At 37.3% G+C, this 19,249-nt stretch overlaps 2 protein-coding genes across 2 annotated transcripts; both read right to left on the minus strand.

Annotated features, from left to right (window-relative positions):
• Positions 1 to 1,020: 1,020 nt before the first annotated feature.
• LOC111394867 (disease resistance protein RPM1-like) lies at positions 1,021 to 4,261 on the minus strand. The gene has a single exon (XM_023020907.1). The coding sequence runs from the start codon at positions 4,039 to 4,041 to the stop codon at positions 1,213 to 1,215; it is 2,829 nt and encodes a 942-aa protein (XP_022876675.1). The 5' UTR covers positions 4,042 to 4,261; the 3' UTR covers positions 1,021 to 1,212.
• A 3,036-nt stretch (positions 4,262 to 7,297) lies between these two features.
• LOC111394868 (histone H3.2) lies at positions 7,298 to 8,067 on the minus strand. Its single transcript, XM_023020908.1, has one exon. The coding sequence runs from the start codon at positions 7,998 to 8,000 to the stop codon at positions 7,590 to 7,592; it is 411 nt and encodes a 136-aa protein (XP_022876676.1). The 5' UTR covers positions 8,001 to 8,067; the 3' UTR covers positions 7,298 to 7,589.
• Positions 8,068 to 19,249: the final 11,182 nt, after the last annotated feature.

A 19,249-nucleotide genomic window follows, 5' to 3' on the forward strand; every position in this document is an offset into this window, starting at 1 on the left:
AATGCCAAGGAAATTGTCAGAATGTCAAGTGGCAGATTTTCGTTGGACTTTGCTTTAAAAAAAAAATATTTAAAACGGCTAATCAAAATCCACCACATCAACTATTTCCCTAGAATTTTCCCTATACAAACAGCTTTATTCAACTAACGGTACTAAAAATTAATCAAAATCCACCACCTGTTCCTGCACTTTTGTAAGGTAAAAGACAAAAAATTCTAAAAGCAACACAGGTGAAGCCAAAATACCTAACAGCATATGAAATCCACCAACCGTGTTTCCTGGCAACGAGAGGTAAATTGCAAAGAAAATACTCTTCAAACACCTTGCATGCCTACCCTTTTCCTGTCAAAATCAATATCCAGCCACCACTTGAAACTTGCCTCGTATCGATTTTTGAGAATAAGCTCATAAATTTCTATCTTATTTACGAATAAATAATTTGAAAAACTTGCACTTAGGTTCGAAAGATCAAAAAAAGGATGTTGAAAAGTGATATCTATACTTAGAATAAGCATGTTGAATAATAATTAAAAAAAAAAAAATTGCTTTACCAAGTCGCCTTGGAAAAGTCTGCTGACTGTCAGAGACCCAATGGCACATTTATCATCAAACATCTATGGTGTATTCAAGTACATCAGCTCCTTCATGGAAATTTGGTGGTTCATTTCATTTTGACAAAAACTATTTTAGGACATATCAACAAGAAGGTGGCTCTCTCCGAAATCTTAATCCAACCAGAGATTTTGCTTATGTTCGTTCGATATGACAAAGAGAGTCCTGACAGTGTTTACAGTGGCGATAGTGGTATGACACGAAAATTGAAGAAGCGATTAAAAGAAAATACTACTCGTGGGCTAAGGTTCATCCATATGTTCTACTCCCATGCGTATTTGATTGTGTTTAAAAGTTAAAACTCATTTGTAAGTTACTTATTTTGTGTAACATGATCTTTTAAGTTACTCTTAACATAATAAAAAGTCACAGATGAAAACTAAAAATTCTGTAGTTTCTCTTTGGGTGATGAAATTCGGAAGTACAGAAATTAATACAAACCATTGGAAGTAATAAGTTTTTTGGCTGAGCAACAGACACAGTAAATTTAATAGTACTTGGCTGTATTAAGAAAGAAAGGATAGTTAAAATGTCATACATGTACCTTGCAATCTTATCTACTACGCCTATCAAACAAACACCAGGGGTGTAAAATGTGAATTACAGTGAATTCCGTCGTCCTTGAGTTCTAATGACGTCTGCAGGATTTTGCTCTAATGAATAGATTTCCCAGCCTCCATCCCGCCAAAATGTGTAATATACTTCAGGAATATGGGCAACTTTGCAGTAATCATCACCTAGTCTGCGAGGATCCATTGTCATGATAAATTCATCTGGCATGTCGAAAAATTCAACAACTTTCAGTTCAATAAGGTGCTCAATTCCTTGAGGAATCCTTTCTAGCAAGTTACATCTCTGGATAACTAGTTTTTCGAGATGAGGCATTGCTCCCTTCTCAACTATTACCCTCCTTAGAGGTTCTAGTTTGTCAAAATCTAATAGTTTAAGCCTCTGAAACTTTCCAGCCTTGAAACAGAGTTCTTCTCCAGTAAAACCCACAAGAAATTCAAGATGGACGAGATTTGGCAAATCTTGGAGATACTGAAGCGGATCATCCCTTAACTTACTCCACCTGAAGTACACTTTTATGAGGTTCTGAAGAGATCGTATCCAGATTGGAAACTTTTCTATGCATCCTGTCAAGTATAATCTCTGAAGAAAAGGGGGAGGAGAAGACAGATATTGAAGATCGAGTACCTCGTTTTCTCCTGTAGATTTTAAGTTCAGTGAACGAAGATTATGGAGCTTTTCGATGGATGAGCAGATGGCCATTCCATCTTCCCTTCTCAATTTAGTTAGGCACAGTCTCCTTAGTTCTGTCATCATCGATATTTCTTTAATCGTATCACTCCCACAGCTAGCCTCCATGTAGCCCAGTTTTCGTAAGGATATCAATCCTCCTATCCCTTTAATTGCCTTAAAACCATCTGTGCAATCATAAGGCAGATACGAGTATACTACATGACGATATAATAATAGATGGCTAAGACGATGGAGCTCTAGGATCTCAACAGGCAACTCGGTTATATAAGTCTGCTTAAGGTCCAATGTCTCTAGCTTTTTGAGCTTCTTGATAGATCCTGGAAGAACTTTCACTTTCGTATTTCTCAAGCTCAGGTGCCTTAAATGAAACATTGTGAAAATTGCCTTTGGAACTGTCATCAAGGGAACATCTTTTAAAGATAAAACTTTGAGCATCCTAAAGCTGCTCAGCAACTGAAGAATGTTCAGCATGGATTGGAGATCTGTGACACCAAAGGTAAGCAAAGAACGGACTCGAGTGCCATAGGTTCCTTTTTTTGCATGTTCCAAGGCGTTGTGTATTGATAACCGTCGAACCCTGCTAGGCCACATCATCTTCTGTTCACTGGCAGTTGTAACAAAATTCTGTTCTCGTGCCTTTGAAAGAATGACCTCCCTATACAAGTCATGGATCTGTCCATATTTCAAACTTCTATCATCATTGGTCTTTACCATAAAAATCAAGCTTCTGTTGATGAGCTCATTAAGATATCCTTCAGCAACTTCTTCCACTGTCCTACCCTCTTTTTGCTTCACAAAACCTTCCGTTATCCATAGTCGAATCAGGGTATTGTGCTCAATCAAGTGATCCTCTGGATAAATGCTTAAATACAGGAAACATGGTTTTAGATAGTATGGCAGATCGTTGAAACTGAGCAGCAAAATGTTTTTCATGCTCTCAAGTTCATCGTTGTCTTCTAATTCTGGCTGAAGACTGTGATTGAGCATTTCCCATTCACCTACTCTCGATGTGTTCTTTGTTGCCAAAAGCCCACCGATGGCCACAATTGCCAGTGGCAAACCCCCACAATGTCTTAAGATATTTGAACAGATTTCAATCAAATGATGAGGACATGAGTTCCCCTGAAATGTCTTTCGGCAAAACAAAGTCCATGACTCCTCCTCGGACAACGGCTTCAACTCATACACGAATCCATCAGTTTCAATGCAAGATGAGGATGCCACGTTAATGAGCCGTGTTGTGAGGATAATACGGCTTCCATGGTTCTCTTTGGGCAGTGCATATTTGATGGCTTCCCATGCTGGAATGCTCCATACATCATCAAACACAAGCACGTACCTTCTTCCACGTAGGAATTCTCTGATAATTTCTTTTAGCCTATTACTGTTCATGGAACCGATTCCTTCAGGTAAGGGTTGCTTGATTTCATCAAAAAGTTGCTGAATTGTGTCTTTTAGAAGATCCTCGATCTTAAACAACTGAGAAACAGTTAACCAGGCATGGCTCTGGAAGTGTTTCTTCACTACAGAATCATCGAACACTCTCTTAACCAGAGTGGTTTTCCCCAAACCTCCCATCCCAACTACTGAAATCAATTTAAGTCTTGGATCCTCCTTCATAAGCAACCGAATCAGGCTCTGTTTATGGTGGTCGATGCCCACAAGCTCACCTTCTTCTAGTAGAAGCGCATCTCCGCGACCATCAGTCACTGAATAGTCTACAAAACTTGAACTTGAGCCTTGCTCTTGAATACTCAATTTGTAATGATATCTCTGATGTCCTTCTGCAATATTCCTCAATCTAGATATTATGCTTCGTATTTCAGAGGCAACCTTACGAGTGGATTTAAACTTTTTGATAGAAAAATATAATTCACCAAGAAAACCATGGATCCCATGCCTGCCATGATCATGTGTAGAGCGGAGCAAGAACACATCGATTACATCTTCTGTGTCATAAGCCATTTCTCGCACCTGTTTAAACCAGACTTTTAGCTCTGGATCACTCTCTTCAAAGCTATCAGCAACTCTGAGGAAAGCTGTCATCCTCTCAAGTTCATCCCTGACAAATTCGAAATCCGTCCTGACTCCTTTGAACAATTTTACCTTTTCAATCGATAAGACTGTAAGCTTTTCAATCAGAAAATAAACTGCAAACTCAGCCATTCCTTAATTTTTCAGAAATATTCCCCTGAACCTCTTTTCTGGGATTCTAATCACTGAATTTTATGCAGGGTTGGGCTGAGTACTTGTTGGAAAAGCTACTAACTTCATTATTATGAAGCTGTAGTAGATTTGTCGTTTGTGGTATATACAGGTGACTTGAACGTGTATTTCCTATACAATTATGACAGAAAGCCCCAGAAATTCCTGGCTGGAAACTGATTAAAAAGAGGAGATTACTTGGTATTGACATATATTTCAAGTTAAAATGTCGTATTCGAGAGACCATTCAATCCACAAATGTCATATTCCGTAAACCTGGTCAACGAACGTCTTCGTATAATTTAATATGAACTCAAGTTCGAAAGTCAGAAATTTATATTGTTGAAAAGTGATGGGTCTCCCACCATTATATGTATTTTATGAGAAAACTAGCTAATCACGCTGATGTGTTTTGATTCTTCCAACCTACCACAGTTGGCATGACCAAGAGCATGATTGTCTATGCTTAAAATGTTATTCATAAGCCCTTTCACTTATCAAACTCCACTAAAAAATTTCAATCATACATTTCATCAATTTTTTATCAAATTCTACTAAAATTTTTATTTTAATCTAAATCAAACTAGGACTAAATTTAACAGAACGTGTTGTCGATGTAGGCAAGAAGAACAAGAGAGTGACACTATGTGCTTGTCTCTGGGATTTCATATTGTACCATAACAAATATGAAATGAATTAAGCTACTTGTATATCATGGATGACGTTCCATAATGTGTAAAAATCTGTCAACCATGATATATGTGTAACAAAACTGGAATGACATTATGCTCAAGTCTCATGCTTGTTTACTCTTCAGATGAGTAGACCTTGATGAAATCCACTGAGTTTAAGTTGATAGGCATGTAGGTCAAACAAATTGCTTCATCGTTGACATCTTGTTATATCTATCTATGAATAATGTACAAAAGTTAAAGATTTGACGAAAAAAGATAGATTACTTAAAACAAATAAATTTATCATTTCCAATTAGGGCTGGAAAAAATTTCTCGAACCGAACCCGAACCAAATCGAACCGAACACGACGATTCTTCGTAAGTTAAATATCCGAATAGGTATCTGAATAAAAAATCGACAAATATGTTTTGGTTCTCGATTCTAAACCAAGAATCGAAAAATCAAATCTTCCTAATTTCTTTTATATTAAATAAATCAAATTATTTTAATTTTTTTCTAAACAAATTAACTAATTAAGTGATTGATTGATACTCCATGTCCCAAACCCTAACCCAACTAGCTTGACCTAATTCAACCAATTTCTAAATCCAATTTTTAGGCCCAATTATTTGTTTCATTTCATGTCATTTTTTATTTTTAGCCAAGTGCCCAACATCAAACCCTTTTTATTTTTCCATTTTTAATTGTGCCTTTTTAATTTTTTCTGTAGAGTTTCTTCATATGACAAGTAAAGCAATTAATGATTAAATCAAAGAGCTAATAAATATTAGTAATACTTTTATTTCTATAACTTCTAATTCAAGAATTTTTTCATATAGACTTGAAAGTTAAAACAAATGAATATGGATCACCAATATTTTAATATTAGTATCTACTTTTTATTATTTGCATATGTTGGTAAATTAATCTTATTGAACAACTTGTCATTTATATGTTTTTGAATTGGTCTTCATTAATTTGTAAAAGCTATGATTGAATATGTTATTAATTATATTTATGTAATGTTGTTATAAATGTTAAAAAATATAATTATAGTATGAATCCGTATAAAATCGAACTGAACCGATTCAAATGGAATCGAACCCAAACGATTCCATAATTATATTTGGACCCAATAATGAGTAAATTTAACCAATAATCACTGAACTTTACACTTGGTTACTATTTGCTCACTCATTTTTCACGGGTTACTGAATGCTCACTCATCTTTTCATATAATTACTCATTCACCACTCGTCTCTTCAAATAATTGGGCGACTTTTGCGGCAACTTTCAACCACAAAGAATGTCGAATTTTGATATCATTGAAAAGCTCACAATGTCCTCTTCAATTACCACCCAAAATCTCATTATAACTCTAAGGGATTCAATCGAAAAATTACCTTAAAAGTCGCCCAAAAATTCTGAAAATCTACCCAGATTTTCAAATTATTTAGGCGACTTTTAAGGTAATTTTTCGGCAACTTTCGACCATCAAAACTATCTAATTTTGATACCATTGGAAAGCTCACAATGTCCTCTTCAATTACCATCCAAAATTTCCCGATAACTCCAAAAAATTCGATCGGAATAAACCCACAAAATAAGCATTCTGAACTTTGTCCAGATTTTTACCTTTTCGAAATGCTAACTTTGTTGATTTATTCCGACCGAATCCTTTGGAGTTATCGAGAAATTTTGGATGGTAATTGAAAAGAACATTGTGGGCTTTTCAATGGTATCAAAATTCGATAGTTTTGATGGTCGAAAGTTGCCAAAAAATTGCCTTAAAAATCGCCCAAAAAATCTGAAAATCTGGGCAGATTTTCAAAAAATTTGGACAACTTTTAAGGCAATTTTCCGATCGAATCTCTTGGAGTTATAATGAGATTTTGGATGATAATTAAAGAGAATATCGTGAACTTTCCAATGATATCAAAATTCAACATTCTTTGTAGTCAAAAGTTGTCGAAAATTTGCCGTAAAAATCGCCCAATTATTTGAAAATACGAATGATGAATGAGTAATTAAATGAAAAAATGAATGAACATTCAATAACCTATGAAAGATGGGTAAGTAAATAGTAACCAAATGTAAAGTTTAGTAATTATTGGTTAAATTTACTCCCCGATGATTACACTTACTTAATACCAGAAATTTTCAATTCAATTTGGTTCTCACCGGACCATGGCCAGCTCTATTTACAATAGCTAAATTCTAAAACCTTTTAAAGAATTGATTCATCGCCCAACTGATAGACATGTTACTTTTTAAAGATCCGTTGTAGCATCAAACAGTTCGCATGACCGTCATGAAGACTAACCAAACTAAAAAGACCAGTAAAACGTTAACAGATTAGACATAGCAATGTAAGTGGATGAAAAACAGTGTCATTGCATTCATTGTAACACACACAAAATCTACAATATAATACAAACCTACTAAATTTCGGTACAAAAACGTAGATCAGAACCCAGACTTTAACCAAACAAGAATTTAAGAACAGATAGAACCATACACCAACTTAGCCAAACCAACTTACTTGTCAGAAATCTTTGAAACTCCATTTCAAACCATACCCAGTAAACATGATATACAGCTGATAAGCATGCAAGTGTGCATATTAGACTTTGATTCATAGAATATAACATAGGGAAAGACAACCAATTGAAGATGAATATTTAAGCAACACTAAAATATAGATTCCATTAATTTCCAGCGTTGAGAATAAACCTGAAATAGAATGTACACGAAAGCTCCTAAAAACCACATAACCCGACCAGACAAATTACTAAAAAAACACATCAGATGCTGATACCAGCGATTCGGCAGATCTAAGCCCGCTCACCCCTGATCCTCCTAGCAAGTTGGATATCCTTAGGCATAATAGTGACCCTCTTAGCATGAATAGCACAGAGATTGGTATCCTCAAACAGTCCAACAAGGTACGCCTCCGCCGCCTCCTGCAGCGCCGCAACAGCGGAGCTCTGGAACCGGAGATCAGTCTTAAAGTCCTGAGCAATTTCCCTAACCAATCTCTGGAAGGGGAGCTTACGAATCAAGAGTTCAGTGGACTTCTGGTACTTCCGGATCTCACGCAACGCAACTGTACCTGGACGGAACCGGTGGGGCTTCTTTACTCCGCCGGTGGCCGGGGCTGACTTCCTGGCGGCCTTGGTGGCGAGTTGCTTCCGGGGAGCCTTGCCCCCGGTGGACTTGCGGGCAGTCTGCTTAGTACGTGCCATTGAACGATTTGAGTAATACGACTTTGATTATAAATCTATAGAGATTTGAAGAGTGAATAAACGTATCGCAGAAGGGCCGTTGATTTATAGGGCCGGAAGGAGGCGGGTAGGGATTTTTGGCGGTGGTTTGAATTTTGGGGTTTGAAGGGTGTAGATGGGCCGTTGATCTGGAGTGGACGGTAGAGATTGTACTTAGGCATGGACATTTGGATTCTGATCCAAGTGAAGATTGGATAGCCAGTTACAGTTCCCCACGTGGAAAGTGTTTCTTTATGAGGTCTCTTGGATCATTTGCGCTTGACTCCTGAATCCCTGATGATAAAAATGTTATAAGCCCCGTTTGCCCCCATAATCCCAAAAGTTTATTTTTCTTTCTTCTTTTTAATCATACAATCTTCCATAAAATAATGCCCCCATTTGACCCTTATTTTTAGAAAATGAAAATGGGTGGAATAATATTTTTTTAAAAAATAAGTGACTGAAAAAGAATGAAAAGTTTTCGATTTACGTGTAATATTATTTTATGGAAAATTATGTGATTGAAAATACGAAAGAGAAAAATGGAATGTGATGTAATGAAATTTAATGGGGGGCAATATTACACATAATTGAAATTTTTTATATTTTTTCAACCATATATTTTTCAAAAAAATATTATTCCAAAAATTAAAATTGCCACGTAATGAAGGCTAAATGTATCAAATCTTTCATTTTTATGCACACTTGAATTTGGTTTTGGTTTTGGTTTTGGAGGGAAGGGCGTGGGGCAAAGAACCCTTTTTTCTCTTTTTCCTTTTTTTATATTTTATTTAACGAATATAGTTATTTTATATAGAATAATATAAAAGTACCATATTATCCATTTTAAATTGGTCAAAAGAGGTCAAACATTTTTTTAAGGACAACTAATTCTCAAACTACAGAAACCATCAATTTGGACTCTCGCGTGTTTGAAAAGTTTGGTAACGTGAGTGCAACACAAATTAAAGGTTTGGATTAAGTCTGCATAAAAATGAAAAATTTGGTACCATGAATGTTATTTAACATCAAGAGTGCGTTTGATTGCAAGTATAAAATTTGCATGGAAAGAAAATAAATTCTAAGCAATTCAATTGCCTCAAACTTATTTACCTGAAATTGTCAATTAAATGTATTTGATTGTTTCAATTTTTAACTTATAAAATATTATACTTGTCCATTTTTTATTAGTGAATAGATGAGAGAGCGAGATTGAATTCTGTGGAAAACAAAATCATACTTCTTCTAAAGAAAATATTTTCCTTAATTTTGAAGAAAATATGGTCACTTGACCGAAAGTATGAAATCTTTTGTATGGAAAAAATGTAAATCAAACAATACAAAAGTAAGAATTTTGGTGGAAAAAACACATTTTCCATTGAAAATATTGATAATCAAGCATGAATTTTACGTTGAAATAAAATAATTTCTAGGCAATTCAATTGGCTAGAAATTATTTGCATGAAAATTGTCAATTAAATATGTTTGATTGATTTTATTTTCAACCTGAAAAATGTTATACATGCCTTTTTTCTTTTTTTCTTTTTAGGTAAATGGAAGATAGAGGGACCATATGAGAGAGTGTGAATTATCTGAAAAACAAAAACATATTCCTCCTAAAGAAAATATTTTCCTTGAAAATAAGGAAAATATGGTCACGTGATCATAAATAGGAAATTATTTTCCATGAAAAAGATCAATCAAATAGCACAAAACGTAGGAATTTGAGTGAAAAATGACTGTTTCGCCCGGGTAGTCGCTAACAATTAAAAAGAAAATCAGAAGATTGTGTAAGGAACAAATCTCTTGAGACAAAGTCCCAAAAAGGGGTGTTTTATTGGCAATAACTTTACAATTGGAACTAAACAGAATGCCTCTAAGGGGCGCAAGCATACATGTACTAAAAAGAAATGTTTAAATTTAAACTAAGAAATTGAAATTACATATTCTCTGTTTGAGAGTGTTTGATTCGGGGTCTTCTTCTCTATGTCTTCTCTTCCTTTTATATTCCCTCGATGATTCCTTTGTGACAAATCGCTTGGGAACTACTTGATTGCTTCATAACCACCCACTTTCTTTATGGTGGCTAATTTGTCGTGGAACTGCCGTCTCTAACTGCTGCCACTACTCTTTGTCGTTCAACCTTCTTCAACTAAACTCCTTGAATCGTGGAACGTGATAAGGTTACTCAATAACTGCTTCAATAACTGCACTTCTGGATAACCATAACATCATATATTTGCTAATATCTTGGGTGATCCGAAAGTTTGGGCAATAACAGGACCATTGCTCTGGGCGACTGTAAGGCTCTTCATTCGCTCAGATCTTGGGCGTCTTGCAAGCTTGGGCAATGATGTTACCGTGTTCGTAGGCTTCCACTGCATTCATTAATAACCCTATCTGGGCCTTTATCCTGAATTCCCCAATTGGGCTATTCGATTTGGGCTGCACTTTTAGTGTGTCAACAATTACCCCCCAATATGGCAGAATTAATACAAATTATTAATCTTTGCCATATTTACTTTGTGTCTCCCAGCAACATTTGAAATTCCCAAGAATTTCAATCATTGTTTTCTTCCATAGCCTGAAAAAGTGCGACGCTACAAACCTTTATAAACGCCAAAGCACGCCATTTCGTTGTACCACTAAATCACGCATCATTATTTCGCGCTTCTTTCTCGCCATACCACTGTTCATCTTCTTGCTTCTCTGCTACGTTTCTCAAGCAAACTTTAACAAAATTGTATTTCGTCCTCAATGGCTGCTCCACAAACCCAATCTGACGACTCTTTTAGCTTCGAAAAGTTCCAGAAAATCCTCACTCGGCCATATGTAAATCCGAACTTCCTTGCACCGACCAATGCCGAACTTAATAAGTTCTATCTGGGTCCTTCATTTAACAACGCCGAAGCTGTTGGACAACTGGCGGTGGGCGAGCTGTTCCCTTGTACTCAAGGCCCTCCATTCCTGAACTCTTTGCCGTTGAGGCCGATTTGAGAAAAATGTATTCGCACTTGGCCTAAATCTGATGTTGTTTTTCGTAGATGGCATGCTCGCCTTGTGGGCCATGGTCCTACCAAGGCACTTTTTGATCATGCTAGAATTTCTAATTTATTAGAAATCTCCCTTCAACTCCCAATTTTTGACCCAGCACTTTTTCATATTGCTTTAAGTTTTTGGTCTTCTGAATATAATACTTTTGTTTTCCTTCTTGGTCTCATGTCTATTACTTTAAGGGATGTTGGGGCCCTGATAAATCTTTCACCTTTGGGCGACACCATTTTCCCTGGTATTTTAATTTCCGGTGTTGCCCCAAAATTTGACAAAAAACTCACTGAATCCTATTCAAGCCTGCAAGGCTGTTATAATCACTCAAACACTGAGCCTTCCCACGCTGAGCGTGTAGTCTTTCTTCAGATTTGGGTTTGTAAATATATTTTGTGTGTGCCCAGTATAAAGCCTTCTATAAGCTATTTACCCATAGCACACGAATTGGCGCGTGGTAGGCCTTTGAACTTGTGTTCCTTCTTTTTGGCTGCCCTTTATAGAGGCATGGCTTCTCTTCAATTTCAATTGAAGAATGGTGCATCTCTCACTGGCAGTGAGCCTCTTTGGTTCACTCAACTGTGGTTGAGAGCCTATTTTCCATCACTTGGTGCTCTATCCATGTCCCTTCGTTCTGCTAACTGCTATGGGCTAGCCATTGACCCATTGAGCCCTGTAAATATGTCCAAAAGGGACATTTTTTCATTCTTTTATACTTTAAATTTAATTCCTTCCTTTTTTCCCTTTCCTGCTCAGTTAACTCCAGATTATGTGCAACCTCTATCTACCCTGGACAGTGTGAGCGCTTCTCTGCTCGCTTGGGTTCAGTTTTTGACTGGGAGGGAGTTGTTCCATGATATTTTAACTGGAACCAATGCCAAAGCTGGGGTTGAAATAGATGCTCCCCAATTTTTTGCTCGCCAATTTGGATTTGGCCAAACTTGGCCTGTTCCCCCTTATTATTCAAAAAATTTGATAGACTGTTTTCACACCATTAATAAGGCAGAGGCACAAGCTATAGATGCTCGCAATATTCTTTTGACGAGTAACTTTTCATTAGCCCCCTTCAATCCTGGCCGTGCCATTCACCCCCTTTTTGAACAACTCTGGCCATCAGTGAAGCGCAGGTTGTTTGCAACTGATGCCAATCGTGCTTTCCATTCACTGGATAAGCCAAACATTCTTTCCACTTCTCCTATTTTGGTCACCCCTGTGTCCATTAGGAATCCTTTCTCCCCTGCCCGTGCTAAACAATCTGTTCGTCCCTCTACTTCTCTACCTGCCAAACCTACTACAGCTAAGAGTACCCCAAGCCGCAAACGGCCAGGTTCAGCATCTCCCATTTTGGATGATGATGATGATGACACTCCTCTCATCGTCTGGAGAAAGGTAATTGAATTCTGTTTACTCACAAGCATACATTTCTATGTTTTAATGGTTTTCTTGAATTTCTCAAAAAAGTTCAGCCTCTCTTTTGAAGGCTTTGGTGTTGGCAGATCCTGCTCCATCATCCTCTGCTAGAGCTGCTTCGTCCAAACCAGCTGATGAAGGGACTACGCTTAAAGAGAAACCTTTAGTCCCGGAACTTTCATCACAACCAATGGACGAGTCACCTTCTTCCCAGGGCGCCAACCCCCCAAACGTCGAACCAGAAGGTAATACATTTTTTTGATGTTTTACCTTTGCTTGTGCTATTTGTTTCTGATTTGTTGCTTCTTTAATCATGCAGAGGCTCCTATGGGTCTGCCCGTTGTGGCAGAGTCTTCTTGCCCAGACAAGGGAAAGTCTCCACAGGTGTTGGGGCCACAGGTGGTGGAGCCAACTGGTGATATGTCACCTCCCAAAATTGCTGATGAGGTAACCTTTTACTTCACTTTTATTTTCACTTTGTTCATTGTAGTGAAAACCTTCAATGTTGGCATTTTTCTTTGCAGGATGCTGATGAGATTGTGCGTTCCATCCGAGACTTGTTCAATTCCTGGGGGCAAGTCAAGACGTCTCGCCCTACTTCAACCGGTCGTCCTTCTGCTTCTTCAGAGGAAGATATGAAGTTCCTCAAGCAGTCGATATTTGAGTATGTATCTTTTATGGGCATGGACATCGATCAGGCTAGTACTGCCAAACATAAAGATAAGCTCTAGCATTTGAGCATTTGATTACGGTTTTATTTGTTCACTTTCCCATAAGGAACGAACACATTTTTTTAAATATTTGCCATTAATGAACCTCATGTGTTGGGTGCCATCTAAATCTTTCAAATGATAGGCTCCATTAGGTAACACGCTATTTACTTTATATGGTCCTTCCCAATTGGGCGATCACTTACCATACTTTGGATCCTTACTATTCAAAGGGAGTATTGTTTTCCAAACCAATTCACCCAGGTTAAATGACTTGGCTATAACTTTTTTATTAGAAAACTTAGCCATCCTTTATTTTTGAACTTACAATCTATCTAGGACGTCCAACTCCAATAAGTTCTGAACTAGTGATTTGGTATACTCATCATCACTTAACTTATGTTGCAAACACACTCTAATCGATTGCACGTTAATTTTCATAGGCAAAACGGCTTCCTGTCCATAAGTAAGTTGGAAATGAGTAATTTTGGTACTTGATCGAGGTGATGTCCTATAAACCCATAAGGCCTTGTTTAGATATTCGTGCCAATTTCTGGCAATTTCATCTATCATTTTCCTTATGATATTTTTTAGAATCTTATTAGAAGATTCTGCTTGTCCGTTGGATTGAGCGTAATATGGTGTGGAGTTTACTAATTTATCTCCAAACTCGCTCAAGAATTTGTTCACTTGATCTCCATTTAAAAAAGTCTCGTGATCTACCATCAAAGTTTGTGGAATTCCAAATCTATAAATAATATGATCACGGACAAATTCTATGACACTCTTTTGGGTGATCTCCTTTAAAGGTACCGCTTCTACCCACTTAGTGAAAAAATCAGTTGCAACTATAACAAAGGTATGTTGCATGGAAGATGGGGGATAAATCTTCCCTATTAGGTCTATCGCCCAACCTTCGAACGGTCAAGGTTTGATAATAGGTGTCATCTCTCTTGCTGGTGCCCTTTGTATTGGACCATGCTTTTGGCATGCTAGACAACTTTTTGCATATTGAACACATGATTCTCCCATCTTGGGCCAAAAATACCCATTCCTAATAATTAACCATCTCATACTTTGGCCAGCTTGATGAGCTCCACATATACATTCGTGCACCTCAGCCATAATTGTCCTGGCTTCTTGCAAACTTACACATTTTAACAATTTATCATCAGAGCGTTTCTTAAACAACTCTTCATCTATCAATGTATAGTTTAGCAAACGCAACTTCATTTTTGTACTATCTCCTTTATTAGGTTCTTTAAGGAACATTTTAATCTCTGCTCTCTAATCTATTGTATCTCCATCTTGTATGCAATGAATTTCAATCCTTCTCGCCCTTCTTTGGACTACGGGCAATATTACTCCATATTCATAGGTAGATTTCCAATTTAAAACCTTTGAATACCCTAAGGCCATCTGGGCCAACTCATTTGCTACGTCATTATATATCCTATTAACATATTGAAGCTCTGCTTGGTCGAATTCTTCCAACAACTCTTGGGCGATTTCAGATTGACTTATAATGGAATCACTTTGGCACTTAAAATCACCAATCAATTGGTGAATTACCAATTGAGTATCGCCTCTAACGATCACATTCTTCACTTCCATATCTATCATCAATTCTAGGCCCACGATTAAGGTTTCATATTCGGCTTGATTGTTGGTACACATCCTATCCAAAGTGAATGCGAACTTGTGACAAATCCCTAAAGGATTTATTAATGCTACTCGTACTCTTACACCTTTAGAAGTTTTTGACCCATCGAAATACAAAATCCAAGGGTTTAATTCGAACGAATTGATTTCTAATTCAATTTCTTCAGGCATGTCAAGGCATGGATGATCAGCCAGAAAGTTGCCAAAGCCTGATTTTTTATTGCCTTTTGGGGTATGTATTGTATTTCGAATTCTGATAATGCTAACGTCCAAAGGCCTACTCCTTGGTGTAAAATAGGGCTAGAGAACATATATTTAACCAAATTTACTCTAGAAATCAAATAAACGGTTACGGACCATAAATAAGCCCTTAATTTTATACATGTGAAATACAATGCAAGATATAATTTTTCAATGGCAGAGTAATTACATTCACATTTTGTTAACCGTCTACTCAAGTAGTAAATCGCCCTTTCTTCACCAAATTGGTCTTCTTGCGCGACCATTCCAGCTATTGATTGTTGTTCAGTCGATATATATACTTTCATTGGCCGTCGTTGGATTGGTGACACCAACACTGGTGGATTTGATAAATATGTCTTTAGGCTTTCAAAAGCCTTTTGATGCTCTTCTTTTCAGACGAATTCGTCCTAATTTTTCAACTTTAAAAGTGGTGAAAAAGTTTTAGTTCGCCCTGCACAATTAGAAATAAAGTGTCTTAAAAAATTTACTTGGCCTAGAAACATTTGCAATTCTTTTTTATTGCTAGGTGCTTTGACCTCTAAAATAGCCTTCGCTTTATTTTTATCAAGTTCGATCCCTCTTTTGTGTACTAAGAAATCAAGGAAGTCTCCTACGTTAACGCCAAATGCACATTTTAAGGGATTCAATTTTAGTTTATATTGCCTCATTCGCTCAAATGAACATCTCAATTGTTCAAAATGGTCCTCTTCTTTAATGGATTTGACCACTATATCATCTACATCCACCTCAACAAACTTGCCATCATATCATAAAAAATCAAGTTCATTGCCCTTTGATAAGTTGCTCCTATATTTTTTAGGCCGAAGGGCATAACTACCCATTCAAAATATCCTAAAGATCCAGGGCACCTAAAGGCAGTTTTGTGTATATCTTCCTCAGCTATATAAATTTGATTGTGTCCTGAATACCCATCCATGAAGGAATATATTACGTGTCCGGCGGTCGAGTCTACTGAAGAATTTACTGTAGGCATTGGATATTCATCTTTAGGTGTGGCTTTATTTAAATTCCTAAAGTCTATGCACACCCTTAATTTACCATTCTTTTTTAGCACTGGCACGATATTGGACAACCATTCGGCATATCTGGCTGTTTTAATAAAACCTGCTTTTAATAATCGCTCTATTTCTTTCTTAATTTCAGCGAGTACATTAGGAGCAAAACGCCTAAGAGGTTGTTTATGAGGTTTAAAGTTTGACTTGGTTGGTAATCTATGTTCCACCAAACCTCTATCTAAATCAGGCATATGTTCATATTCCCAAGCAAAACAATCCTTATATTCTTTTAATAAAGCGATTAATTTATCACTAACCTCTTGATCGAGCATCTGGCTGACGAAGATTGGGCGATCTTCCCCTTCATTGTCAATATTCACTTTAATCAAAGAGTCTTGTACTTGAGCGTATCCAGGTTTGGTGATCCCCATTACTTTATCGTCCAATTCCATTATAGACACTTTTCTTCTAAACAATCCATCTTGTTGACTTCTCGGCCATTATTTTGTTCCAACTCGAACACTGCCAATTTGTCTCTCAATGCTTTCAAGGCTATTTCTTCTTTTTTCTGGTCCTTACTTTCTTTGTTGAAAGCCATTAATTTGGCTTTGAAGGCTTGAACATCGACCATTTGCCTTTGTTGCTTACAACTCATTTAAAACTCCTTGATTACTCTTTAGCCAATTACTGGATCTTCTAGGGCCACTATGTTTGGCCTCATTTGACTGAATATTTTAGTGAGTGCATCTACCGAAAACGACTCTTCACTCTGTGCAACAATCTGAGTTTCTTATCCATCTTGGACTACTCTGACAGGTCCATAATTTCCTTCGTACATGAACCTTTCCACTAAGTTTGCTTCTGCGACAAAAGGCCTATGATCGGCCTTCACCACTTCTGCTTCACCCTTATCATTCCAAAAAACCAGACATTGATGGAGCGATGAGGGTATACAGTGACTTCCATGTATCAAATCTCTTCCTAATAACACATTGTAACTAGTAGGATCATCTATTACAAAGAAGACTGTGATCCTAGTAGTTGTCCCTATAGTTATGTCCAATGGCATAACCCCTTTAGTTGAAGTTGCTCCTCCATTGAAACTTGTAAGGATGATTTCCGTTAGAATCATATCACTTTCTGTTTTTGCAAATTTCCTCATCATCCTATATGGAATGGTGTTTATAGCTGCTCCATTATCAACAAATACTTTTGTCACAGGTATGTCGTTAACTAAAGCTTTAACGTACAATGGTCTCAAGTGTTTAGTCAACTTCATAACTGGTCTCTTGAAAATAACCTTTTCGGCAGCATTTATTTCCACTTCCTGTTTGTCCTCTGTCGAGTTATCTTTTTTTGACAAGTCAACGTGCAGTATGTTGCACTGAGTTTCTGTTTCCTGAATTTCCTTTTTGCTGTTCTCTAACGCTTCTTCTTCGGTTACACAACCTGTGGGAGGAAGCATTATTTTTGGAGGTGATCCATACTTTTTAGAGCGAGGAACTCTCTTTTTCCTTTTAGGCATCCCGTACAGTATGTAATAATCGAAAGAATACCCAAACAGTTTCCCCAACAAGTCCACTTCACGAATCCCCTCTCGATATAGTTGCTTCAATAGAGTATTGTACGATACTCCTCTTTTTCTTCTTTCTTCTTTCTGCTTTCAAATTAATTTCTTCTTCGATGTCCGTCATACCATCATCTCCTTCATCATCGTAGGCCCCTCTAGAAGTTTGGCCTTCTTCATATTCCAGCACGCATACTTCTTCTTCGTTATCCTCCCTCTCTTCTTCTTCTTTCTCCTTATTCTTGAACTCATTGCCTAGTAAATAGTTATTAGCCACGACAGGAGGTAACGTACCAAACTGAATAGTAAGGGGCTGATCTGGATCTTTTCTACCTCGCTCAAACTTAGATCTCCCAGAAGAAGTCTCTGGTAATTCTTTCATCGATTCACCTATACCAGTCTCTTCACTGTCTTTAAAAACATTTTGATTGGCTACCTCAAGTAGTTTAGGCGCTTTAGGACATGGCATTCCCTATTGTTGCCTCATCATCCGTCCATAGTTCCGTTGAAAACGCCTTTGTTGGTTTCTAGTCATCTCGTTGAAGGGTATCGCTCTTCCTGTATTATACTGGAACGATGCCATACATTTGGTTGGCGAGGCCGCGGTCTAAATGTTCTCCCATTATTTACTGGCCTGATCTGCCTCTCAAAAGGCGGTCTCTTATAGAATGATGTATCTCGCCCTCTATCAGACTGAGCGTTTGGAAAAAAACTAGGGCAATGGTGATGTTGCCATATCCCTGGTTTCTCTGTGTTTTCACTCACTTCTCTTTTACATCTTACACACAGGACGTCTTCATCCTTTTCAGGCTTTTTCCCTTTGATACGTTCAAAGACACTAGGATGTGGTACAGGGTCCTCTTCTCCGTCATCTATAACTAACTTAAATTTTGGTAACTTGTTTTTGAAACCAGTCGTCACCATGTTCACCCCAAGTGGCTATGGAAAAGGGTTTTCATCCACTGCCATCTTCCTCTTATCCTCGAACGTAATTCGTCCTGATTCAATGGCATCCTGTAACACATGGCAAAAAATCAAACAGTTATTAGTCAAATGTGACCATGCATTATGCCACTTACAATATTTTTTACCCTTAACTTGTTCAAGGCTTGGCAATTTATGTTCATCGCTCAGCTTTATCTGCTTATCCTTATATAGTTTATCAAATATAAGGTCAGCTTTGGTTACATTGAACGAGAACGTTCTAGCCTTTTTGTTTTTATCTTTCATAGGCTCATCCTTACCCGACGGTCTAGGCTTAGCCACTATAGGACAAGTATACGCGTCTCCTTTGATTAATTCGGCCAAACACATTTCGTTTTGATCATAATACTCGTCATTAATGGTATGAATATCAAAATTTGGGTCTCTATAATAAGTCCCCTTGCTAGAATTTTTCATTTGCTCTTCTTCTCTTATTAATCGTTTATACATAATCACGTTTGCGCTCAATTGGAAAAGATCAGGAAATTCCTTGTCTTGGAACTTCTTTTTCAAATCCAAGCTTAGACAACCTTGAGCGATTTTGACAAACTCCTTTTCGGGCAAAGGTACAAAACATTTACTTTTTGCTGTCTT

This window comes from Olea europaea, chromosome 5, assembly GCF_002742605.1.
Source record: "Olea europaea var. sylvestris chromosome 5, O_europaea_v1, whole genome shotgun sequence".
Classification (NCBI taxonomy): Eukaryota; Viridiplantae; Streptophyta; class Magnoliopsida; order Lamiales; family Oleaceae; genus Olea; species Olea europaea.